The sequence below is a fragment of the Polypterus senegalus genome, chromosome 1 (genome assembly GCF_016835505.1).
Source record: "Polypterus senegalus isolate Bchr_013 chromosome 1, ASM1683550v1, whole genome shotgun sequence".
Lineage (NCBI taxonomy): Eukaryota > Metazoa > Chordata > Cladistia > Polypteriformes > Polypteridae > Polypterus > Polypterus senegalus.
The window spans coordinates 280,691,241-280,718,383 of NC_053154.1; the positions used below are offsets into that span (position 1 = coordinate 280,691,241).

Below are 27,143 nucleotides of genomic sequence, written 5' to 3' on the forward strand. Positions count from 1 at the left end.
GCCGGGTGAAACATTGAGAAAGTTCTTTGTTTAAGAAATCCTTAAGGGGAAAAAAGGTGCTGTTTTCTCCTCGTTGGTTTATTCCACCAAAACAACGATAACTTAAGTTGTAAAGAATATCACCACAGCATGGCACTTGGAAACTCCACGGCCACCAGAGCACCACAAACGATGACCTGCTCGACCCCAGGCCTTTGGATTTGCGGCCCCTTGTAACCTTCATCTCTCCAGCTGACAGCGGTGTTCGTTCTGTCACATCTCCAGTGATGTTTGCCCAGCAGTGCCAAATGTGGATTGTCTGGTAAAAAATTCTTTAATATAAGCCAGACTACTGTTTTTATTGTGATTGTTTCTTGCTGCTGTTGTGACTTTATTAGGGTGGTTTAAGTGCCCACTGCCTTTTCCACCATTAAACCTTATCCATTTGTGGAGCTGCTACTCTCTGCTGGACATACGGCCCAATGGACAGAATTTTTAAAGAGGGCAACAGTGCAAGGATGTTTTTGTTCACTTGTCAGTTCGCAGCAGCCATCATGGGTGGAGTTGTAATGTAAATAAGGAAATAAAATGGCAAGAAACCACACCACAGGCCTGGATGTCTTTAGCTTTGCAGTGCCTTTCGTATGTCTTCATAGACTAAAAGCACACAGGTATACAATGACAGCTTAGTTGTCTAAATCCTTAGCGGATGTTTATCCTAAGTGCTTGAATCATTCACTAGAAAGGCAGCAACTGCAGCATTTGCAAAACAAGCTACAAGAAACCACAGCCCTGGGAGTTAAGGTTGAAAAATATGAATATTCTTATTTTCAATGGATTGTTGCTTTACAGTATACATACGATTTCAAGTCATGGATCATTACTCAGTAGCATATGTGGCTTCAAAATGGCTGTCTTCAGTAAGTTTTAAGGTTTTAGTTTTCACATTTGGACCATTGCCTTTTGTATGTCTTTTGAATTGTAAGAACAGGCATAGATTTTTGTTACATTCATAAAGAAAACGCTTAGCACAAGAACTCCGCTACCTGTAGCAAATTAATATATACCATGCTTTTGAATGTAGTGAGAAGTCAAGCAAAATGACACCTTTTATTGGCTAACTAAAAAGATTACAATATGTAAGCTTTCAAGGCGACTCAGGCCCCTGTACATCTTGCCTGAAGAAGAGGCTGAGCGTACTCCCTCAAATGCAGCCAATCAGCATGCTGTATCTTTACAATGCGGGAGTAAAGCAGCGACCCTGGACAAAAATCCCAATCAGACAAGGGAAGGCACGCAAATGTCATCTGTCTTGTACAGCCCATCCATATGTTTTCTGTTTCACTTACCTACTTCAGTGGCACGAATGACAAGTGGGTTTATATAATGATCTCAGTACGTTTTTGTGACTGACCGTTTTCATCATGTGCACATGTCTTAGATCATCCATTGCCATTCATCTCATTCTCAGTTGAGACAATATCTCGTGGTATTGTGTGCTCTGATTCAGAGAGTCCAGAAGCGCACCAAATTTAAGGTTCATCTAAGCTAGAAGAAACTCCTGTGCAGATCAATAAACTGACTTTTATCATTGATAATTCTCTACATCCCAAGACATGATCACACATTAGCAGCTGCTACTTTGCTCAAGGCATACGGCTTTTATGAAGACCTCTATTGTTGTATTTCATGTGTAAACTTGTGATGTTACAACGTAAACTATTCTCACTTCACCATAGAAGTAGCACTTCAAAGTAATATTACTTATTGATTTGGAGACTTCCAAAGTGCTATTTTTTTTCAAATATCATAATGGGCAAAGTGACCTTTCCTACAAGTGGTGCTCAAGATCTACCTAATGCTGGTGACATTTCAATTGCTGTTACAGCTGACAAAATGAAACACTTACTAGTTGTAAGAAAAGCCGGAGCTTTGTGTATGGACTTTAGTATTCAAGAGCAGCCACAAGGACAGTCACTCATTCCTTGGACACCCTGAAATAGTTGACAGCTGTGTAAGGTATAAGAGTGCATAAGGGCTTTGGAGGACCCCCAGTACACAACCAATTTCAAGCTGATACCGCCAGGTTTCTTTTCTTGGAACAGCATCAGACCTTGTTGGAGAATTGTCATTCACTTTTAACCAATCGTCTTTTTAAAGTGATCCTCTGCGTGACAATGATGACCGTATAGACCAGGGGTGTCCAACTCGGATCCTGGAGGGCCACTGTGGCTGCAGGATGTCATTCTAACCATTTTCTTAATTAGTGACCAGTTTCTGCTGCTATTTAACTTCTTATGCCTTGTTTGTAATTCAATTGTTATTTAAGATACAGAGCCATTAATTACTTCTTTTTTTCCTTAATTAGCATTCAAACAATAATGAGACGCCAAGTGAGCCAACACATGACCAGCTAACCTGTGTTCATCGTACCATATCTGAAAATGAAGAAAGGTGACGATCACAGAAACTCTGATCTGCTCTGGTCCATAAAACAATTTGATGGTTCTCTTAGAAAAAGAAAATCAGTTTTGAAAATGTCTGCTCTGGCAGAATGAGAGGACCAACAAGCCATGGAAGTAAATACGGGGTTCATTTAACAAGAATTGTCTTCTAATTAAGGAACTGGTTGGAGAGAAATAGCTTGGAGTTAGCTGGTCATTTGTTGGCTCACATCACATCTCATTTTTGTTTGGTTACCATTTAAGGGGGAAAAAATCAATTCAGAGGACGGAATTTTTCAAAACACAGCAGTTCAAACAAAGGGAATAAAAGTCAATTAACAGCAGAAATTGGTCCCTGAGGAAGAAAGTGGCAGGAAGGAAAACCAGCAGCCACTGCGGCCCTCCAGGATCGGAGCTGGACTCCCCTAGTATAGACCCTGTAAATAAGACATAACGAATTAGTAAATATAGTTACCTTACATCAAAACTTCTGTCTTCCTTAACAGAACACAATTGTCATACCTAGCAACATAAAGGAAGGACTTGGTACCCACATTTTTAATAACAAACTTTATTAGAAATTTAATTGAGCTGGCAGGATTTTGCTCACTCTTTTGCGAATGTGAAATGAATGAATACCTTTTCTACAAATGGGGGGGCTGACATGGTTTTTACCCAAATCCTGGTTTATTTGGTCACTGCCCGAGTTTAAAGCCGAGTAGTCTGAACAACAGAACCGTGACCTGTTAGATTCACTGCAGCACTGTCTGTCACCAACACGTGAGAGCACTCACCACATCACCACACTGTGCTGTTTGTTTCACACATCCATGTTAGTGATGCCAATGCAGTTCCTTTTAGTGGGTAAGACTAAGACGGCTACAAGTGGGTTTTTGCTTTTTAGGTTAGCAGCCTAATGAAATAATTGAACATTAGATAGTCTTCAGGGGATTTATGTGGAGTCAAAGATGTCTGCATTCTAAAGAAGCCAGCTTTTCACAATGGTTCGGAGTGACAATAATCCCACTTGTCCTAACTGCTTGCAAGCAAATCCTTTAAATGGCATCTGAACTTCCCTGTTTTTCTGTAGCTTAGTCTCACCAAGGTTCATTGTAATGGGAATTGATACACTCTGCAGATTCTCCAAGGCTTTTTAATAAAATGTGGTCATACAGTTCAACATTTGAAGCACATCAGTGTCTCTAGTTAGCAAAGTTCTCTGGTTCTGTATGGAGGCTTTCTGTTCTCTCTTTTGCTAAAAATTCATCATTATAGCAATTCAAGAGTCCTTGGTGAGCTTCTAGTAGCTGTCTGCCCATCCATATTCATTAGCTGCTTAATGTGAGGAAGAAATCCACTCTGGATGGTGTAGCAGTCCTTTGTGAGGCTCATACTGACACACAGTTATCCAGAATGTGGGGGGAAAGCCATGTGAAGACACCGAGAACATGGAACTTTTCAAGAAGACACGGGGACACAGTTGGAAGCTTATTAATGGTGGGTTTCACACATACAATATGTAGGAAAGTGTTTATTTACGCTGAGAATCAAACACGTGGAGTAAATTAACAAGAAGAGTGGTAAATAGTAGTACTTTGGGGACTTTCAAAACTTGACCTGAGATTTTGGAAAAAAAAGATGAACAAGTGCATTGGGACTGTAGGTGTTTTCACGTGGTTATGAGTTTAGATGGATGTTAAGTTTTAACTCGCCCAGTTTCGCTGCAGCCTCAGGTCTCCTAACCAACAACGGAAGAGGAGTGTGTGCCATTAATCTGACTCCAGGTTACGGAGTTTAGTGTACAAGACCAATTTTACCCTTTATGATAATAATGTGTTATAAGTTACTGTAATATTTGTGTTAGCATGACTTGCTCTCATTTGCAAAGCTTTAGTTTATATACCCCTAGAAAGCAATATGACTGTATAGTTAATCGCCTTTCATATGCGACTGCCATTCCATAGCGTCTGTTTCCGAGTAATAATAATTAAAGAATGCTCATCAAACATAAATACTGAGAGCGCGACCCTCAGAGGCAGAGTTGCAGTTTTATGTCCACAGCTCTACCTTTTCACAATTAGTTTCAATGATAGCAGGCAGATAACCAGTACAGTAATTGTCAATTTAAGAACAGCAAATTAAAAATTATATACAGCAACAAAATAGAATAAACTTTTAAAAATAGCAAAATAAGGAATAATAGAATCGTACCGGCATGCAATTCAAAGGAAATATAAATATAAATATATAAATTTGTAGAAGGCTCATCCAGTTAGATCAATGGGTGGCTATAGAATTTCCAGCAGTCTTAACACTGGATCCAATGGCTGCCATGAAATACAAACAGAGAGGAAGCAAAGAAACAATTTACACATCATAAAACCTACAGACCTAGAATCTGCTTCACTAATGTGCATGAACATAGAAGGATTTTTCAGATATCTAATAACAGAAACATACCTGTCTGAAAATCACTGTAAAATGACATCAAAGTGGTGGAATGTCCATTTGATCGGCGACTGCTGGAAGACTTTCAGCAGCTGCAGTCTTGGGAAGAACATCCTTCCTATCCTGAAGATCGGCCTGCTCTTCTCCAAACGTTTCTAATATTTTATACTGTGAACTCCACACAGCATGCTCCTCAGTTTAGCATCTTTAAGTAAAGTTGGTGGTTGCTTGTATTTATCATATTCCATTATCTTATGAAAGGTGTGACACACTGAAGAACATCTGGAATGGCTATTCCTTCTGTCATTTTTGGAACCGACTTCCAGCAGTTCATGGCAGAATTAGGGGGGCATCAGGCCCAATTCCAGAACCAACTCTAAAGGGGATGTCAGCATTTTAATTCACGTTTTGTTTGACATCTCAATTATTTTGGGGTTTTGAGTAAATATTTACACTGTTTTTTTATTTTTATTGACTTATTGATGACATCATCAACGTGTAATTTTGTGTGCATCTTCTTTCCGTGATCTCTTTGTTGTTGTTGCAGCCATTGACATGAGTGACAGGGATAGTATATGTGGCATCATATTATTATGAATGCCATTTTCGATGGTGTTGTGAGTGTCTGGGTTTGTGCCTAAAGACAGGACCTCACTTTGCAAATACTATTGATATTGAGGGAAGGACCTTTAAGGCAGCAAGGACTGGTGACTTGTGTTTCTACCTTCAAGTTTTTGAATTTGACCTGACTACCCCTCGTGGCTTCATTTCTTGCCCCATTTCTCCATAATATTCTTTGGGCTTTATGATAGCTTACAGCAGTCAGTGTGGTCCATGGCCTCCTAACACTAACTGAGGTTTTCTCAGGCCAGTGTTCCTATTGTAATCCCTGAGACACAGTCTGGTCCAGCAGCATTGATCAGTGGTAGCCCACCCAGGGTTTGTTCCTATCACATCATCATGTGTTCATCCACTGACAGCAGTAGGTTTAGTGTGACAAGGCCAGAGTAGCCGTAGTTAAATTTGAAATATTTGCATATTCTTAAGATTGAGATTTATTTGCTTACATTATCAGCTCGGGGAGACCTGATGCTAATGGTTCCTCAGTAGTGAATGCTCAGGCTCTTTGTGTATTTAAGCAGTTTTACAAAACTTTCATTTTTCTTTCTCTCCCTTGAGTCTACAATATCAACAGAACAGGGGCTATAAAGTCGGTCCTGGAGGGCCATAGTGGCTTCCAGTTTTTGTTCCAATGAAATTTCTTATTTAGAGGTCAGTTATTGTTCTTGAAGCATTTCTTGCTCAAGTGATTTTTTTCTGCTTCCTTTAAGTTGTCTCACTTGGTAAGATTGCCCACCCTCAATTGCTTATTTTAGCCTTAAACTGCTACATTTACTGTTTTAATTACTCCTTACTAGAAATAAGATACAAAGGAGCCAGCTGTTCTCCATCTTGCTTGTTTCCACTTACACTGTTCATCCTGAACTGTCTGGTTGAATAAAATACATGGGAACGAAGCTGAGGAGGAAAATGTGAAGGACTGAGAATTGCACATCTGCCTCAGGCTGCAAATCACCAAGATATCCTTAGAAAGGAAAAAAAAAAATTGTGACAGAAGAATGAGCTGATTTGGCAGGCATTTAAATAAGATCTGTTATTGGCAAAGATTGGTTTCTAATTATTTTCTTTATTTTGTGTTGGAAGAAAACCCTTCAGAACTGACTGGGCCTCCCCTTGCTGTACGAGCGACACAGGCAGTCACTGCTCTTCGATTTAGTCCGATTCAGCTTCTCTGAAGATTCTCCCCAGCAGGCAATCCATCGGAGTAAGTGACTTGCTGTGTCACTTGTCGTGGTCTTATACTTTAGGTCATTGCCCGCAGTCTGTGACTGGTGAGGATGATTGCATCCAGTAAACGGAGTGCTGCTGTTGTTGGCTCAGTTAGTGTTTAAAGTGATGAGAAGGTACAGGGAGTGCCTTGGCACTTGAAGACATTTGGGGGGCCTCATCTGTGCTCTTTGAAGGGGAGGCAGCATTAGCTTTTAGCAGAAACAAGAGGGGCACCTGACCTGGGGAGCAGATAATTTGGATCGAATACTAGATAAGCCCTGGAGTTGTGTGCTGGCTCCAAAAATATTTATTTCTTCTTATTATTATTTCAAAAATGTAGAAGTTAGTGATGCTGCCTCATGACTCGAGGACATCTTTATCAAATCTTGGCCTGGTCACTGTGTTCACGAGGGTTTTTTTTCCAGTTACTTTAGCTTCTTTCCACATCCCAAAGACTTGCAAGTTAGTTTTGTTTGTAGCTTTAAGCTGGTTGAATGTGAGCAGAAACTGTAATGGACTGTTCTCTTGTCCAGATTTAGCTCCTACTTTGTGCCTGAAGCAGCTAGGATAGGCTGTGACTCCTCTCAACCCTGTATCGAAGTACAAAGGTGCAGCAGCCTGTTAAGAAATGTACTGTCAGGTTTGAATTCCACATCAGCTTCACGGCACGTACGTCACAGCAGACAGTGCTGTCCATTATGGTGTGAGACCCGTATGAACGGTCATTTGTTAGCAGTGGAGTGCTCACTCTGAATCTGCTGACCAGCAGCACCTCCATTTCCAGCTCAAATAAATTATGGCAGAAAATGAATGTCTCATATTACGTGATGACAAAAGCAGAATGCCAGACTGGATTTATCTGCTTTAAAGTGAACGGCTGAGATTCATCACAGAAAGTGTCCAAAAAGGCAACCGGGAACAAAGAGAGGAAGACGCATAGACATGAGAGCGCAGAATAGCAAAAGCAATCCCCAAGGGCTCATGGCTTAGAGCACAAACACAGCTGCACACACCTTTATGTGTGTGTTGTCACCACTGGCCTGAGCGCAGTCACAACAGTGTTTAGTTCAGATTTTTGTGGGCTACACCATTGTTGGGGAGATAAAAAGACAAGGCAGCCTGCAGCGATGTGAGCTGTTTAGCCTCTGTGTGTCAAAGGACACATCTCGTCTCGCACACTCTGCCTGCACTCCTTCTGCTTGGACTGCCAGAGGCACACTTAGCCCATTGGAGCAGCACCGGGTGGGTGCATTAAAGCCCCCCTGAGTGAGCGTCTTCTCTTTCCTGTGATGACTGCTGCAGGCATACTGTTCAGAATAGCTGGACTCGGATGTAAGTGATGTGTATGTGTGGTGATCAGGCCAAGCTGGGAACTGGGAGGTCAAATGTGTGGCTTTTGTTTAAGTGGGGTGATGATGGAGTTTTGGAAGGGGTTTTATTTATGTGACATAGCGATGATACGAAATGTTTCAATGCTGGCCAATCCAGGATAAGGTCGCAGGGCAGCTAACTCAACAAGCGTCAGCCGCAAGGCAGGAACAGTCGCTGGACAGGGCAGCAATCCATTGCATGGTGTGAGTGTATATTTTATTTATGAGGACTTACATCTCTTGAGTACTCATTTTTTGACACAGCCTCCTGTGTGGACATGGACAGGCAACCTGACATTTCCTCATCTGACCCTTGTGCAGTTTGTTAGGAACTTTTCAGTTTAGTTGTAGACAAAGCAATGCTTCTGTACTTGTACCGAAATTTGAGAATTAGCAGCATTCCTGTTACACTTTTAGCCGAAACAAAAACTGTATTAGCAGGTGGAAAGGGGAGCAGCGATATTAACAACAATAACACGCCAACAGCTACCCAGGTCTGGACCCGTGTTGTTGCCCCTTAGAAATCACACATGCATGTGCAGCCATCAGTATAAAAACGACAAAACGTCTTGATATCTTGTCATTTCTGGTATGTACAGTATGTACCGTAGCATCTATCGTGTGTGTAAATGTATACACAGGTATAGTGTATTGTACGGTATATTGTGTTACGTTGTATATAAACTTATCATTGTGGTGGCTGAGGGTTCTCTCTGGCCCAAGCTTTGTTACTGTGGACTGTGTCTACACATTCTCCTGTCTGCGTGTCTTTTGTTTTTCCTTTTTCTGGACATTACCATTTTCTTCCACCATTTTAAAGAACTGAATGTTGACGCTGAACTGGCCGTGTGTGGCCAAGTGCATGAATGGTTAACACAGATTTGGATTTGCATTGCGTAGCTTGCTGTGCCCTCCAGACCTTTAAAATGTTCATCTTTGGTTCTTTCCACTGTGTTTCTTTAGTACAAATATGTCCCTAAATGATTCAATGAGGACTAGTGGGACCATTTTACCGCTCTTCAGCTATTACCTGTAAGGGTCTCAGAGTTAGCATGGTCACCTGAATTGCTAAAACTAGTAAATGTAACATAATATAATGCTAAAAACTGATACACAGTTGCATTCATCCTAGGCACATGCATTCCTTACACATTAGCGTGTATTGTGGTAAGATTAAGAGTTGAACAGATGTCAGTGTTTTTCTGTCCACTTTCAGAGTGATGTCTGCATGTGGACAATAATAACGCATTCTAAGTGTAAAATTTGAACAGCCTGCTGATTGTGCCCAGAGCCACTCCTGTAGATGTGCTTCTCCAGAGGCAATCCCCTCATTAGCCAGTAATAAACACAGCTTTATGTATGGAGGGTCGTGTGCTAGACACATCAGAGTTTTCTAAAGATGTTTTATTGATTTGAGGTTTCATAAATCCTGCCCTGGGTGTGCAGTCCATCTAGCGTGTACACTAAAACACGTCAGACCCCAGCTGTGGATTTGCTCATTTTATGACTCCATGCTTGGACTGGTGCCTAGGAGAGGACGAGCCGCTGAATATTACATACAGTATTTTGAGACAAAGATTAGTTTTGGCCTGGAAGATTTAAAAAAAACAATTTTGATGGAGGCCAGAATGTGCCACTGAGATTTAAAGAGAGATGGGGGTCTGCAGTGTGTGGTGTACCGCCCAGCTAAGACTAATGACTCAAAGGTCAAAGCTAAGGTGGACAAGCCCGCAGAGGCCTGCTTTTTCTCGTCCTGTTCCACACAGCCAGGTAGGAGCTTTCGACTACAAAACTTCACCAAAAACTGGAAAAATAAAAAAAAAAAATAAAAAATTGAAAAACCAAAAGAATACAGTAAGCTAAAATTTCAATGAAAAACAATGTGCAAAAAAGATAAGAATGCCAAGCTTTCCTACAGAGATACTACATTTACTGCGGTGGGTTGGCACCCTGCCCAGGATTGGTTCCTGCCTTGTGCCCTGTGTTGGCTGGGATTGGCTCCAGCAGACCCCCGTGACCCTGAGTTCGGATTCAGCAGGTTAGAAAATGGATGGATGGATGGATACTACATTTAGGGGGCTACATGGTGACATGGCATGCTGCTAGGTAGACGGATTGAAAGGCACTATATAATGGATAGATTGCTGTCATACATACGTTCATACTTGTTGATCCCAAAGGGAACTTGTATTACACCCAGCAGCGGACAAAATAACAATCCACAGAACACTTTGATATGGTGGATATAAATAAATGTGCCATGCAGAGGGTGTCAGGCATTGTTCATGACAGCCAGCAGCTTTGTCAACATCCCGTCTCTGCTGCGTCCTCCAGAACAGAGCCAGCCTCCATGTTTATTAACTTCAAGTGTCTGTGCGGGCCGTTCTCATTCCGCAAGAAGAGCACATTTGTAGCCACAGAAATGTGGCCCAGTGACCCCGTGCTTATATTGTCATCTTGTCCATTGTCTCGTAAAGGAGCAGGTGCCCAAGGAGCGCTGATGGATTGACAGTAATGTCTTGGTTAGCCTGAGCGACTGGCATCTGCACATGCTGAAGTGCGAGTTGACTGGACTCTTAAAGCTGTGGGCTGTCTTCTTAATGGTCTGAATGTGACATTCCCAGTGTAGCGTTGGCCGTCTCATTCCATCTGCTGATCCAGAAAGGCTTGGAGCTGCCGATTTTACTGTGTCCTAGGGTGGTAGCCTCTATGAATTGGTTTGAGTGCTGTGTGGTCAGGGATGAAACCCAAAGGATCCACCGTCTGCCTAGATGTTCTGGTTTCCAGACCCTGCACATGTTTTTCAGATGATTAGGAAATCGGATTTCAGTTTTCTGTTGTCGTCATCCATTTAATGTTTCTGTTGTTATTCTAATAGTAATTTAAGAACGTTCATGGCGGTTTCTGACTGGGAAGGGCAGCTATTTCCATTTCCTATATCACAGCATTAGACAGTCTATTGTGTCTGAATATACCATGATGAAGTATCACAGGCTGTTAGAACAAGTAGAGATGATGAGTCTGTCTGCCAGTCAGAGACTAAAGGTGATTCCAGATTATATTGAATACTAGGGGGCTTTGCCCCCTGCTACCTTCACTTGCCAACCCCCACACCCCCATTCTCCACCACCTTAAACCCACAAACCAGAGCTATATGCCGTTGTGAAGAAGGGGTTTCTGAATGCACCCCAAGGAGGCACAGTCGGTCCTCGGAAACCGCTCTTAAATGGCGATACAATAGGAAACAAATAACCGTATTTTTTTTTACCCTCCTCTTTGCCATGCTGTATGATCTCCTCTCGTGCGGAGCTTCAAGCGTTTAAAAGCCTGTACAGCAGCTGTCCTTTTGTCTCACTGCCTTGTCTCTCTTCTCCCTTAGACATCCTCATGAGATCTCTTTTCAGTGTTCTGTTATTTTCCATTTGTTTGCACTAATGCGATCTTTACTCTCATTTTTTTGAGACTTCCCAAATTTTCTACTTCCATTATCTCAAACCCACTCTACATGTGTATCGTGCCAACGTTTTTTAAATTCTTCACAACTGTTATCATCAGTTTGTTATAATATTAAGTTTAATGTCACTGTCTCTGTGCACACTGTTACGGATTCATTCAGACAGGCAGACCAAGTATGGTACACAGGGGCTAGGCTGCATTTAGAAACCATTAGCCTAGCAGTTTGGAAAATGAGACAAACTGCATTGTGCTATTCTTGTTGGAGGTGGGGTGTGAGTTTTTTACTGTCCTTGTTTGGAGACCAGAGAAGACCAGCACGTGGAGAAACCAGTATATAAGGCTTGAACTGCTGCCAAACCCTTTTAAGTTGATGGCCGGATGATATCGTCATTCGTCCCGAAAATCCTTTCAGCGTAGTGACGAAAACATGGCAGACTCTATAGATCAAGATCCGACCTTGGTAGTGACTGCTATAAGCTCCCTTTTGTCTGTTATACTGCGTAAAATCATTATTAAAGAAAGCTAAGTATAATTCTCTCATGTGATTCTTTTGTTTGTACCGCCGTAATCACTATGGGAGGGATATCGCCTTTTAATATCATATCTCTGTATTTTCGGTTCCTTAAAATGCCGCAATTTAAAAGAACTTATTCCAACAAGGGAGCTTTTGCTTCTAAAGGAAACACCAATGTTCTACTTTGTCGTTCTCTGGCCCCGGGTGTGGTACGCTGCTCTTTCTTCTTCGCTTAGTCGTTGACGTGTCATCTAGAACCTATAACATTTTTAAGAGCCGAGAGCAAAAGCATTCCAACAACTGAGACGTTAGAAGACTGTGGTCTTGTTTGAAAATGGTTGTAAGTAGGGCGGGACATGAAAGAGTGCATCTTCAAAAGATCACATCCCATCACAGGAAAAAAGTCTTGTCTCGTCCCAAGATTTTTTTTACAATAGAGAGAAATATTCCATAATTAGTAGTTTACAATATGACACCTTTTATTGGGTAACTAAAAAGATTACAATATGCAAACTTTCAAGGCCCCTTCTTCAAGCAAGATGTAATCGGGTTACTAAAGTCAGTTGAATGTACCGATTATCGTACATCTTGCCTAAAGAAGGGGCCTCAAGCTTGCATGTTGTAATCTTTTTAGTTAGGTGTCATTTTGCTTGGCTTTTCTCTTCATTCATAATGGCTAACACGGTACATCACCCTACTACTAGTTTACAGTATTAATGGTAATATCCCCTCCTATTCTGATAATCATTCAAACATTTTGTTGAAGCGTGTTGCAGTATTTGCTTCTTCCCATATCCTCCAGTAACATGTCACGCGTCACTCGATTATTGTGTGCAGTCTGTGTGCGATTTTATCTGGCTGGTTTTTCACAGAAATCTGGTGGTTAGTAGAGCTTCCTCACAGTTCCAGACGTTGGGGTTTGAGTCCCAGGCCTTCCAGTTGTCTGTACACAGATTTTATTTTCTCTCTTCTTTGACTTGCAGTCCATTTTTTCCAGGTTCCCTGACTTTCCTCCTACACCCCAAGTGCTGAGTGTAGCACTAATCGGAAACTGAGGTTTTACTATCATTTTTACATCATTTTTGCTAGTACACTAAAAACCCAAAAACGTGTATATGACGCAGATGCTCACCTACACTGGACATGCATACATTGGCGCAAATATCCTTAAAGGGATGGCAACACCACCGGCCAGAAGATTTATTAAAATATGGTAGCGACCTGTAGATTATTTTATTATTAGCAGTGTTCAAACTGTACAAAACGCAATTTAGCTGCCTACAAGTAAGCAGCACAACCAACTCCAAAGAGAGCAAATCCTCTACATGTTGTGTGTTGGAATACGGTGCTCGTCTGGGAAGGAGACGTTGTAATGACCAGGATCCAGTTGTGGAAGGGCTACGTAATGAGGACAAAGGAATCTGAGTATGATTAGAATCTGCACGTTCACTCCTATGCATTATCGCTCTGGAGAGCATTTTCAGGGGTTGAAAACAACAGGGCAGTGCGAACAAAGGACAAAAGTGGAGACAAATGGCTGCGTTTTTAAATGCAGATGTAGTAGTGTGGATGGGGCCTAAATTGGCCTAATGTAAGTGTGTGTGTGTGTGTGTGTGTGTGCAGGGCTGTGGAGTCGGTAGCAATTATTGGGTTTCTAAAGTCACTTGAATGTACCGACTCCAACTAAATGTAATTTGTAATGTAATGTTTTAAAATGTACAATTTCACATATACTGTATACCGATTCAATTATCTAGACTTTGATAAAAACTGTAGCTTCTTTTTTAATTTTGTAAGTTTACTTGTTTAATGTTACTGGTGTGGCTTGCAAACACTCAGTATTGCTATAGCCTTTAAATCCAAACTTGAACAGGTTAGGGAGCTGAACGTAGCCTGCTGACTCACGCTGGCACTGATGAAATCAGCATAGTAAATGTATAACAAATAGAGGGCTCGGAGTCGGTGGCACCGTTAACTGAGACGTCGGAGTCGAAGGGTTTTTTTGTAACGACTCCGCAGTTCTGGGCGTCTGGAGCCTTTACATCCCGGTCACCGGCTGCCTTGTCTATGAAGGTGACCGGTTACACTCAAGTGCTACACAATCCTGAAACAGAACAAGCCGATTAAGTCAAATGTCCACGTTTTTTGCTTTTCTGTTTATTCAAATGATTTTTTTTTTTTCTTCTCCTTTCTCTCCACAGAAAGCTCAGCTCCAGCTCATTCTCACCATGGCACTGGTGCAGACCCTGCCTGTACCCACTGATCACCAGAACACAGGGTTAGAAGTTCAGCACCCAGCCATCCCGAGGTCTCCTCCCAGCCTGAGTGCAATGGGCTCGGTGAGCAGCCTCATCTCTGGCCGCACATACCAGGAGCGCCAGTGTCGGGCCTCTGAAGTCACTGCCAAGTGTCGTAAGCCCACTGTGGGGTCTGGTCCCTTCAGACAGCAGGATGGGCAGCTCAGGAATAGCAGCTCCCAGGAGGCCTTGGTGAACAGCTTGCCAAACCGCAAGTCCTCCTCGGTCACTGGAGCCAACAGTAATTATGCCTACCTAAATGAAGAATTTGTTGGGGACTGGAATGACAATAATGTGACACCCAACAGCCCATGCAGTGAACCTGAGGAGCTACGTGAAGACAGGACCATCAATGGGAATATTGGCGGACCCCCTCCAAAGCTTGTCCCAGTTTCAGGGAAACTAGAAAAAGTAAGTTTCTCTTTTTGATCACAGAGTGACGCCATGTTATCATTATTTACTGCATGCTAAGTATAAATCTGCAGGTCTTTGTGTGTTCGTTTGAAGCCTTTGAGGCCTGCTCACCTACTCTTCTGCATGATCAGCTATCGGGTCCACAGAAAGGTTGCATGTTTAGAATTTCATCACTTCAGATTGTACTTTTTAATGGACCCTGGAGACAAAAGATGGATAGTTTAAGCATATAAAGGTGATTCATGTTACTCGTATTTCACAGTGGTGGTGATCTAGTCTTCTTGTTGAGTCTACAGTAGATATGGCAGATGGACTGGCAGCCTTCATATATACAGCTGGGGGGCGCACTTGCCAGCCACCTTATTCGTTCTAAAGCCTGTAATGCAGAAACACTGCGTTAGACTTGGGACTTAACGATTCTGCTTGGCATCTAATCAATACAGTATGGGCAAGAGTTTAAATTGGACTGGTAGAGATGTATCATATAAATTAAAAGCAAAGCAAATTCTTCATCTGAGCACCATGTGTGCCCATACACACCGACTAGTTCGTTTGGGTCAGCTGGGCAGGGTGAGGCGCTGGCCAGCATGGTACAGATAAGAGAAGAATTTGCAGTGGAATTCCCAGGTTAGGGATGTAAGGCGATTCTCAGGCCAAAGTCAACAGCCGCGTGTGTTTCAACAGAAAGGATTTTTCAGTGTAGCTGCCTGGTTTGACAATGCGCCAAGCGTTCCTTCGTTACCGCAAATGAAATTGAGACAATAGCAGACATCAGAATGCTTTTAATTTTTTCTTCTTTCCCTCCCCCAGAACATTGAGAAGACGTTGATAAGGCCTACAGCCTTCAAACCTGTGGTACCAAAGAATCGAAATTCCGTCCAGTTCTTATCTCCGCGGCCAGGGTGCAGCGGAGGAGGCAGTGCTGGTAGCCTGTCAGAGAGCCAAGGGAGCCTGAATCTCCTCCTCCCTGTAGGAGGATCTGTGGTATGTGGTGACAAACGCAACTCATACAGTGGGGTCCGCAATGGGAGCAGCCACTCGGGAACCATGTCTGACTCTGGCAGGAACTCTTTATCAAGCTTGCCTACTTACAGCACTGGCTGCAGCCTGTCCCAAGCAGATGGCACGAGTGCTCATCTGGATCCCTCACGGGGCGCCTCTGTTCATGGTCACTCCAATTCTGATAGCGGGCGTTCCTCGTCAAGCAAGAGTACTGGCTCACTTAATGGACGTGGACAACCTCTGTCAGACAATGGGTCTTGTGGACGGTCACCTGCCCCAGCAGAGGTAGAGGAAGGAATGATACGTGAGCTGGAGGAGAAGCTGAGGGAGAGAGAACTTGAGCTGCAGCAGCTGCGGGACAACCTCGATGAAAATGAAGCAGCTATCTGTCAGGTATGGTGGAGCAAAGATGGGCGGGCGGATCAGGAGATCGTAGCTCGATGGGACTCAGTTAGGGCACAGAGCCTGGTTTCAGGTCATGCAAATAAAGCCAGTGTAACAAACCTGAAATGTAGCTTGTCTGCCATCTGTTTTGGTGTAAGCAGAGTCTGCCATGTCAGTAAAGGGAGAGTGCCGAGTCCAGGGCTTGTGTGTCAGGTGGAGTTACACTACGGGCTGAGGAGTAACCCCTAAAAGAAAAGGCCCGTCTCTGAATATACCACCACGTGACTAAAGTAAGTAGACCCTCTTTCAATTGTGCACTTTTATATTTAGGATGAGTCTAACATCATGTGACAAATGACACACAGCTGTTTGTACTTTGACGCTTTTTTATTTAACATAAAATATGCCAACAAACTGAATCCTTATGTGAAACAACAAGTATGTCCCATAATAATCACATTTATGTGGTGTTTTTCCAACCTGCACAGTGCTTTACATGGACAGCGTTGAGCCACTTCAGCCACCACCAATGGGCAGCATCCACCTGGACGATTTGATGGCAGCCATTCTTGTGCCAATACCGTCGGCACATATTAGCTATTAGGTGGTAAACAGCTGAAACAAATAGTTAGCCAATAAGGGACAGGGGATGATTAAGGGTCAGAATGACATCGGCGGGGGACACCCCTACTCTTTTTAAAGATGCTTAGGGACCTTTAATGATCACAGTGAGTCAGGGCCGCAGTTTTACGTCTCATTTGAAGGATGGCACCAGTTTTTTTCATTGTCCCTGTCATTGCACTGGGCATTGGGATCCACACACACACCCCACAAGGTTAGCTCGCCCTGCCGGCCTCACCAACACCTCTGCCACCAGCAGCAGCAGCCGAGTGCTGGCAGAGACTGAATATGCTTAGCTGAAGTGCCATACAGAGCCCTCTAGGACTTTTTTAACCTCTTGCGCTGTATTTTGGTCTACTTCTGCTTGCCACTTGAGTTCGTTGAGGTCTGCGGTCATTCCAGAAGCATCTCATTACAAATGAGGCCTGGACTTTGACTTGGCCCTTCCAAAACCTTAATCATATTTTCCCCTTAGCCATTCAGATGTACATTTGTGTTCTGTCAGTGATGGTGGTGAGCAGAAAGGAAAGAAGGGGACCGGGAATTAAGAAATAAAATCATTAAGGATCAGAGCCAGGGAAACAAACCAGACTGTTGTCAAATCAAAAGAGAGAGAGATGAAAATTCAAGATCTGCAGATCACAATGGGAGGTTGTTTGCCAGAAAAAATAAATCAGAAAAGTTGCACAAAGTATTCACTATTTATCCATAAACTTGGAAAGTAAGAGCCCCGTGGTGTCCGCTTGTCACCATCACGCCAATGGCGTCATCCAACACGACTTCCAGGGACGCACACCTAGTAACGGCCAGTTGGGTTTATAAATGGGACCTCAAAATGGCAACCATAGAGAGATTAATCAAACAAAATGGTGCAAAATTTTAACCATGAAAAAATGACATGGAAACAAGAAAATAATGTTACCCCTCGAGTCCCTGACATTTATAGTATAACTCTGCACTACAGAAATTATTGTGAAAAATATAAATCCTAGAAAAAAATAAAATTTGCTGCTGGTGGTGGTCTGACTCTTGGCTGATGGTCTTGTGTTTTCACCCAGAATGTCCAGGTGGTGTGTGAGGTTCTCACAGTGTTACGCTGTATTTTGTGTCCATCCTCTCTTCTGGCAGTGCCGTGGAGTTTTTTTAGACAAAAAGGGCTGTGCCTGGCTCCCCTTCCTAGAAGGCCAGACTTGCTCTTCCTTTTAGTGTTGGTAGAGTCAGGAAATGTCACATTTTCAGTGTTGACTGGAAGGTATCCAGAGGAAAATAGGGGATAAGGGAATGAAAAGAGCAAAAGAAGAGGCTGACATCAGTGTCAAGGAGCAGGCCGCACTTGGATTAACTAGGGACGCTTATCAGAAAGCAGAATCAAATGTCAGAAATACATTTTGAAAGTTGTAATAATAGTTTGCTTTCATTGCCCCTAACTATCAATTATCAGTGTTGTTTGTTTTTAATTGTTGATTCAAAATCTTTAATTCAAGAAGCTGCACATTGCCATCTTGCATAGGTGGGAAATGGTGACACAATTTGTCACTTGATTGACAATTCTCACAAAATAGGGGTGACCATACAAAATAAAAACAAAAAGCAATTTGTAACACGACACCTTTGGGTTCTTTGTGATTTCTTGGGGCATCACACAGTTTGATCTTTGGGTGGGTTTGCCCTGATGATTGTCCGCGCCCATTGACAGACTGAGTAGTTTCAGGGAGTTCATCTCGGATGTCGCTGACTTGGTGCCCCCACAGTGCCTTTGTGTTGAAGGAGTAGGACTTGCACTTGGTTTACAGTAGCAGGGGCCTTCGATTTACCACCTCAAATGATATTGAAATGTTAAGAGTGGGCTTATTAACACATGGTTTCCGCACATATGCTTATTTTTTTTCACCAGTGGATAGCAAATAAATATAATCTGTCATTTGAGGTTAAAGGCATGTAACCTTAGGATCTGGTGAAGACTAAATGATTGTTAATTATGCCCAGATATGTAAAAGTGTAGGGCTGAAAGAGGGTGCACTTACTTTATCACACGACTGTATACGAGTTTATTGGCTCGTTATTGTCCAGAGTGCAGAGGACACAGATGCTGATCACATCGGCGGTCTGTGACGCCATGATTAGAAGAGCATACCGACCTTAAATTGCTTTTTACATCTACATCTTTTATGAGCTTGTCATTTGAAGAATGAGGGGGTGCTGGTCTTTCAGTTACTCCCTCTTCCTTGTCAGCCAGGGCTGTACCACAAACCTCACAACAAAGTCTTCTGTTCTTCATTGATGCTTCGAGACAATCTGGTTTGCAAGTGAACTGCCACTCATGTGCAACCAGCATGTTTTGTTCTTGAGCACTGAGATGGAAAGGCCTCCCTAGATTTTGGCGCTCATGTTTTGTGAAGCTACAGTGTGTGGTCCACGAGGTGCACAACAAGCACCCCCTCCACACTGGGCTTGCTGCTCTTCCACCCATCATGTGTAGAACTTTTCATCCAAAACAGATGAGGAGCACAAGTACAAAATCTGTTCACCTGAATGAAAATGTTTGACTTTTGTTGTCTCATCTGAAACGCATGCATACCCCTCTTTGCAGGTCTATGAAGAGAAGCAGAAACGCTGCGAGATGGAGCTGGAAGACCTGCGCCAGAGCTGCTCTTCTAAACTGAAGCAGGCCTCCCAGAAAGCTCAGCGCGCCCAGCAAGTCTTGCAACTGCAAGTCTTCCAACTCCAGCAGGAGAAGAAGAAATTGCAGGAGGATTTCTCTCAGCTGCTTCAGGAAAGAGAGCTGCTGGAGAAGAAGTGCGCCTCAATTGAGAGGGAGCAGACGGAGCTGGGACCCCGACTGGAAGAGACCAAGTGGGAGGTGAGTGCCAGCCGCTGCACTTCTGCCATGGTGCTTTCCATTGCTGATACAAGGAATGTGCTGCACCTCGTGTCCTGCCCAGCAAGAGCTCGTTCATTGGTGGATGTGGGCATTGCAAGAGTGTGGCTTGAGAGATTCAAAGCACTTTATCAGGTGGCAAGTAACATACTGTTGAGCTTATCGGAGGTGCTTCAACAAGCATGAGGTCAGCAGGTCTGTAGTTCTGCCGTTGCACAGTGTCATGGTAGGCAGTGAGTAATGAGAGGGTGGTGGTCTTCAATCCAAAGCTCAATCTTGTTCTTCACTGTGAAACATGAACATTTAGGACGTTGAGGATTTGACTCCACACCTGATAAGTGGGTGATGCCATTTGAGATTTTTTATGTATATTTTGATACGTTTGCCCATTTTGTTGTCCTCCTTCTCCATGCAGGCATGAGATTACATTTTTTTTTCTCAGCCACCACTACAAATAACATGGGGTGAGTAATGTGCATATGCAGTCATTTTTGGGTGGAGTATTCCTTTCTCCTCTCACCCTTATAGTTCAGCCTTCACACAGCTGACACGATTTCAGAATAAATACTTTTGAACCCCTGAAAATGGGGGGCCCATTTATACAAATGTCTGTCTTTTCTAAACAGCTCATACAATATTTTTGGTAAACCCCTTGAATTAAAGCTGAAAGTCTAAGCTTCAGTCACATCTTGATTGCTTTGTTTCAAACCCATTGTGATGGCGTACAGAGCCAAGATAATAAAAATTGCGTCACTGTCAAAATGGTTCCTGACTGTAGGTGTGAAGGAAGATCAGATCTGCATACTCCACAGTCTCTACTCCCACTGGGGCAAATCCAGCACCATAGTCAGGATTATGTTCTTTGATTTCTCCAGCGCATTTGGGACCTTCATGCCTCACAGTCTAGGGGCTACGAATCTTCAGGACCCCACAGTCTCCTGGCTGATGGGCTGCCTGACAAACAGACGCCAGTTTCTAAGGCTTAAGGGGATGTGTGTCAGAGATGTTGGTGTGTAACACTGGAGCACCTCAGAGAACCATTCTGTTTACCCTTCTGCACAATGGAGTTCCAGTACAATAGCAGCCTTTGCCCTCTACAGAAGTTCTTCCATCATGCATTGCATTGATAATGGAGGACTAGTGCAGGGAGACCCACCTGCAGCTCAGTATTGACAACAGAGTTGGTGGTGGGTTTCCAGTTTGTTAAGGGGCCCTGACACCAGGGGGAGGAGGGGCTATAGAGCTACAAGTAATTGGTGGTCCATATGAACAGCAAACTGGACTTGTCTGACAAGTGTATTGAATCAAATCTAATTTTTTTTTTTTTCCCACTTGTGAAATTCAGTTTCTAGATTATTCAGATGCTGATGATTTCCATCGTCGTTTGTTCCTTATCGTTTACTTGTTCAGATAACTCATTCTTTATTGTTAAGTGTGTCCATCTCTAAAGCAGACACTACACTGTACAAATGAACCTCTCCATGTGTGCCTTATGCAGGTTTGCCAGAAGTCCGGGGAGATCTCCCTCCTGAAGCAGCAGTTGAAAGACCTGCAGGCAGATGTGAGTCAGAAGGCTGGAGACATTGTCTCCCTCAAAGCACAGCTCCGAGAAGCCCGCTCTGAACTCCAAGCCAGTCAGCTGCACATCCAGGACCTTCACGCAGCCAACCGCACCCGCACTCTGGAGCTGGAGGTGTGTGAAAATGAGCTTCAGCGTCGCAAGAGTGAAGCTGAACTACTGCGGGAGAAAGTTGGCCGACTAGAGGAGGAGGCCACACGCCTGAGAGAGCTGTTGAATGCACCCACTGGCCCAAATCTGACCATGGGGGCCACCCCAAGTGGACATTGCCCAGGGCAGCCATTAGTCACCACACGAAACCTTTGCTTGCCTGCTCCTGTAGGTTCCGGCTACAGAGAAGACGATCCATTCTTGGCTTACGAGAGTGATGAGGCCAAGGCCCAAAGGCAGAACGCAGACACTTTGCAGAGTATGAAACATCAGGTGGAGAGACTGAGAGCAGAGCTGATGTATGAGAGGCGGAGGAGCGAAGACCAATCGGAGAACTTCGAGGAAGAGCGCAGGGTGTGGCATGAAGAGAAGGAGAAGGTGATCCGTTACCAGAAGCAGCTCCAGCAGAACTACATCCAGATGTATCGTAGGAACCGAGAGCTGGAGAGAGCCATGAGAGAGCTGAGCTTAGAGCTGGAGAGTCGAGAGCTGGAGGACTTTGAGGTGCACGGCTCCGAGATCCACTTTGAGGAGATCACTGCCACCGAAATCTAAAATCGTTTTGCCATTTTTCTTGGATTGTGTGTTTTTGACAAGTTCTTTTTACCCTCAGCTTTATGTGTGGCACTCTTTCTAAATTACTGTACTGGACAAACACCCAGACTTATTTTTCAAGTGGCACTCCGGAAGAGAAAAATCCAGTGGGTCATTTGGGGGTAATTCACCTCCGTTGATTTGGAGCAAGCAGAATATTTTAGGAACAAATCTGAAATTTTGTGCATCAGTAGGGTGTTTTTTTTTTTTAGCAATTCAAGCAGTGCGACATAACGCCAGTCCCTCCCAGCCTGACATGTCTGAGCACTATGGGATGTCTTGGTTTTCTGGCACCTGCCTACGTAAAGAGCTGCTCAGATCTTCAGAGTGGCTGATACCCTCCATTACCAGAAGGATTATGTGAGCCAGGTTTAGAATTTCAGAGGTATATTTTTCTAGAACTTGCTGCCATTGCCAAATATTTTTTTCCATCTGTGCTCTCCCAGGTTTTTTCTTGTGCTTCCTTATATTTATGTTTATTTTTTTCCACATTGCACTCATGAATATCCAGTTCTCCAGTGTGCCCAGGCTCGGGAGGCACAACCGACACCCTCTGTAAAGACGGAGTGGTTCATGTGTGCTGTGCCACCTTGGCTGCCATATGACCGCCTCTGCCAGTTTCATCTGACGATCCTATTGGAGAAGAATGCATCAGACTTGAGAGGCTGTATGCTGCCTGGTTTGACATACGTCAGGCACTGGATGGGCTGTTGGGAAGTGTTGCTGTGATAAGGGACTCTGCCCTACCACGTACAAAAGAAAGAAAAAATTATTATTCAAAGCCAACATACGCTGTACAGTGTACATAACACGGCTTACTAATAAATACAGAAAGGCTGTGCGATTGTGTGCCCCCATCTTTACGTTAACCACAGCCCATGACTTTAGCGTGAATTCTGGCATAAAGCAGCCTGAGGTTGAAGGGTGTAGTGCAGCAGTAGGCCATATTTTGCAGCTTTTTCTCAGCATTTTGTGAATTAAGAGTTGTGTGTGTTTAGTTTTTCTCGCTCTGAGCCAAAAAACCTCTTTAACAGAACAATCTACGAAGCGCTTGAATGTGGCCTGCCTTTGAAGCCGCCTTCCAGGTTGGCAGATCTAATCAGGTACCTGAAAGTGGATCTTAAGTCACAAAAAACAACCCCTTAGCTGTAAAGTACCCGCTGTTATACCCCTCCTGAGGGGCTGCCAGATTTCTTTCTGTTTTTGTTTTTTATTTTTCATTTTTGGTTTTGCACTTACACCCTTAATGAAGCCTTACACCAATCTGCTAAGGAGCCATTGCTGGAAGGGGAACTTGTGAACTGGCAGTGCGTCTCCGCTGCCAAGCAAGCCACTTTGTGTCACATGATGACAAGTGTGAGATGTGCTGTCGGTCATTGACGACATTCCCCATCACCACTGCCTGAACAAGAGGACCCCTTAACCTTTCTAAAAATGAATAGATTGTTAAATAATGGATAGATAGGTACCTGTCGTATGTAAATCAATCAATATATAAATTCAGTGTATTCCTGTAGAGAGTGTAAGGGTAAATAGTTCAGCAGGAGGACGACTGGTCACTGCAGCAACAGGTTTTCCTTTAAGATGAGTGACTGTCTGTGTGCTGAGAGAAGACGGTGCCCAAGTGACGGTTAAATAAAGCAATGAAGTTATAAGTAAGTTAGCAAGTAAATAAATACATAGGTGTGTGGGTAGACGGACTGATGCCCTGTCCAGGACTGGGAGCGGCCTTGTGTCCAACACCCACCTGACAGTATGGCTGGACTCAGTGAACAGACGGATAGGTGAATATAAACAAGTGATTGGATGAATAAACAATGAGCAAAATACACACCGTTTAATACACAAAGAAATAAACAACTATCAATATTTGCAGCACTAAATACAGAGTGACATGGCTAAAGCGTTTCTCAACGGTGACTACTGAGATCTGGGCTGAGCACCACCCAGAGAGGGGGCTGAACCAGCAGCGTTGTGCTTTGTGGTCTGCTGCTCCCCAAACTACACCACAGTAGGAGAAGACCCCAGTGGACACACGAGGGGCATTCTGTACGCTTACTTCAAGGTGGGACAAACAAACGTACAGCAGTGTGTTGGCTTGGAGCTTATGGCAGAGGTCCTCACCATTCAGGGCCCCCCTGTAGCTGCAGGTCTTTATTCCACCCAGTCAAGTGCGGTGAGGTTCATGGCTGGTGAGGCACAGACTCCTTTATTAACTATTTGATTGGCAGCCTGCACATTGGTTATGGTTATGTTTCATATCTCATCAGCATTCTTTACACACAGATATGTAAGGCGCATATTTAGCTAAGAAAGAACATTACTTGTATAGCGGCAAGAGAGAGCGCATTTACTTCTCACCCTCCATGTGTTCTGAAATTGCCGTTACAATTCCACAATTCAAACAAAAGTATAGAGTGGTGTACAAAAAACAGATTTTAATTTTGATCTTAATTGAAATATTTAGTTGTTTTTAAAAGCTTTCAATTCTGATGCTTTAATACAGACTGTTCAACAAAAGGATAACAAGAAACACAAAAAGAATAGTTTAAGGTCAGAATTTAGTTCTTAAATATTGGATTGTTTTTTTTTTTTAGTCTGATCCCATTTTTTATAAAATTGAAAACCGTTTATGGTCTTACCTTTATTTATAAATGAAGTCCATGCACTTATCCTTCTCCACGTAAATCTCTGTGAGTTTCTTGTAAAAGTCCTCCATATTTTCCTTTAGTTCTAAAAGTCTTCAATATTTCATTTTGGCAGTCAGTCGGAACAAAAAAATAAAAATAAATGGACTGCTGCCATGCACTTGACTTTCTGATATCGCTAACTTATTGACGCCTCTGCGTAAAAGAACAGCAGCAATAAGCACCTGTTGGGCTCACATGCACCCCCTTCAGTGCGGCACAGTACTGTCTGCCTCACCTTGTGTCTTCTCACTGCAGATCAGCAAGATTAAATATGTCATAGACTCATTAAAGATATTAGCCAGACTGTGGAAAGTCAGGGTGTATAATAAACGTGTTATATTGGCGACATACACAGAGACGGTAACAGGCATGCGCCAAATGCATGCATCAACCCCGTGTGTGAGGGAGAGTACAGTCCGAGGTGAGTTGAGGCTTGTCACTGCCGCACCTCGCGTTTCTCCCCTATATTTGAACAGGAAATGCGCCAATTCAGTGATTTTGACTATAAAAATGATTAAAATTATTGGAATCATACAGAAAACAAATTTACAGCACAGACCTACCTGTGGACACATTTATGTTATCATTATTATTGTTTTTTTGTTTTTTTTTTTTCTTTTTCATGATGACAGGTGAGTTCCTGCCTCCCCTGACCGCATGTCCCTGGTTGCACCCCAGACTAACTGGACTCCTCCTTGAATTAAGTGAGCCGTTGTTTCCAGTTTTTTTTTTTTTTTACATCTATCCAGAAATTATAGATTGGTGATGTGTGTGTGTGTGTGTCAGTGTCAGGTGGGTAAGAATTTGTTCTTTTTATATTTTAATAATTTGATTATTTAGACAGTCACTTACTAATAGCACATAAGTGGGTAACAGTAAAGTAGCTGCCCTTTTCACACTCATTTGTGCTGCTGTCTGCTCAACAATTATCTGTATTCAGATACAATTAGCAAAGTAACGTCACAGAAAAAGTGAATAATAACAAAAATGCCATTCCATGTCAAATCAACCAATGGCCAGTGAATGCACTTTGGACTCCAAAAATTCTGGAAAAGTTACCAGGTGTACCCATGTTAGTTAGGAGACACCTCTTTTGATGTAAGATCAATACTTTCCAAAATACAGCCAATTTACCGAGTGGAGGGGGGTTTCGATTTTATCGGCTTCATTTTTTCATCAAATTTCACAAGTCCATAGCTCAAGAATTAAACCACCGAGCAGGCTCTGACTTTCCACGCTGGTACATTAATTGGTATATTATGTGACAAAATTAAAACATTTGGTCCAGATGATCTGCATGGTCAAAGCAGCCCCTTGAACCTGAGCAAAACTTAAGCTGAGTTTTTGGCTTAGCTATGTTTAGGCCTCAGAAACACATATTTGCAACCAACACAGACTTCTGATTTTTTTTCCTTATTCACGTAACTATATAGGCTTTCTAAAAAAGCAATAAACAGAAAAGTAACTGCAACAGGGTTTGAACAGCAGACCTCTCAAATCCAAAAAAATCATTTTGTATTTTATTTTCAGAGCACCCTAACAGCATGTGGGAATTTGCAGATAATTCTTTAAATATTTTCCATTTATTTTACATTGTCCCTTCTATCTCAAAACACAAACCTTACTTTTCTGATGCAAATCTTCTATGTTTATTTTCCATCCTAAACATAGGTTGAATGTGCCATGTGTCAATAATGGTAATTATTGAATTTTCAATCAGTAAGTTATCAAAAATGTCAAACTTTTTTACGTATTATTTGACGATGTCCTAGCTCGTGTTGCTGAGCAGAGAATGCAGTTCTCCATGGTGAAAAGAGTACCTGGTGGTTGAGAATACCGCTGTTACATCCCTATAGAAGATGGCAAACTCCTAATCAGCCGGGTGTCTGGAGAAGACAGTCAATTGACTGTCCGAATATTCACCACTGAAGCAGCAGTTGAGATCCTGCCCTCTCACGATCGCACTCCTGATGGATCAGATGTGTCCCTCACATTAGACCAGTGTCCTATGTTGGGTGCATGTATGATGAAACATGTTGGACTGGTGTGATTTGTGGCAAGAGTGAAGTGAATTAGACATACTGATATGTTTCATGCACCCAAGCTATCCTGCCCAGTCTTTCCATTGACCACCTAGAGACGATATTTGTTGGGTGCCATTACAGCGTGTCATTGCACTACTTATCTGTTTAGTGCACCTACAACGGTCAGTGGGCAGCAGTACCATCTTGATCTCGAGGACACTCTGCACTTTGATTGAAACAGACATGAAATGGGTCACAGTCCTGCTGTTGCAATACCAACATGTTAACATTGATGATAAATCAGGCAGCAGTTGGTTATGTGTTGTGCTTAATGTGCCTTTGGTTACTGTTAGTGATGAAGAACTTGATGATTATCATTACTGACAAATGGTGAACTTGACCCATGTTTAGAATGAAAAATAAAAATGAAAGATTGAAATAAGAAAAGACGTGATTTTTGAGAAAGAAG

General features: G+C 42.9%; 1 protein-coding gene across 2 annotated transcripts in view; it reads left to right on the forward strand.

The window, feature by feature from the left end:
• The window catches only part of LOC120542804 (leucine zipper putative tumor suppressor 2 homolog), a 120,032-nt gene extending 95,644 nt beyond the window's left edge, over nt 1-24,388 (forward strand). For both annotated transcript variants that reach the window (XM_039775476.1, XM_039775484.1), the window contains exons 2-5: nt 14,243-14,749; nt 15,563-16,147; nt 19,350-19,619; nt 21,136-24,388. In XM_039775476.1, the coding sequence (XP_039631410.1) occupies nt 14,270-14,749; nt 15,563-16,147; nt 19,350-19,619; nt 21,136-21,921 (2,121 nt within the window). In that variant the 5' untranslated portion in view covers nt 14,243-14,269 and the 3' untranslated portion in view covers nt 21,922-24,388. The remainder of the gene's footprint in view (nt 1-14,242; nt 14,750-15,562; nt 16,148-19,349; nt 19,620-21,135) is intronic.
• Nucleotides 24,389-27,143: the final 2,755 nt, after the last annotated feature.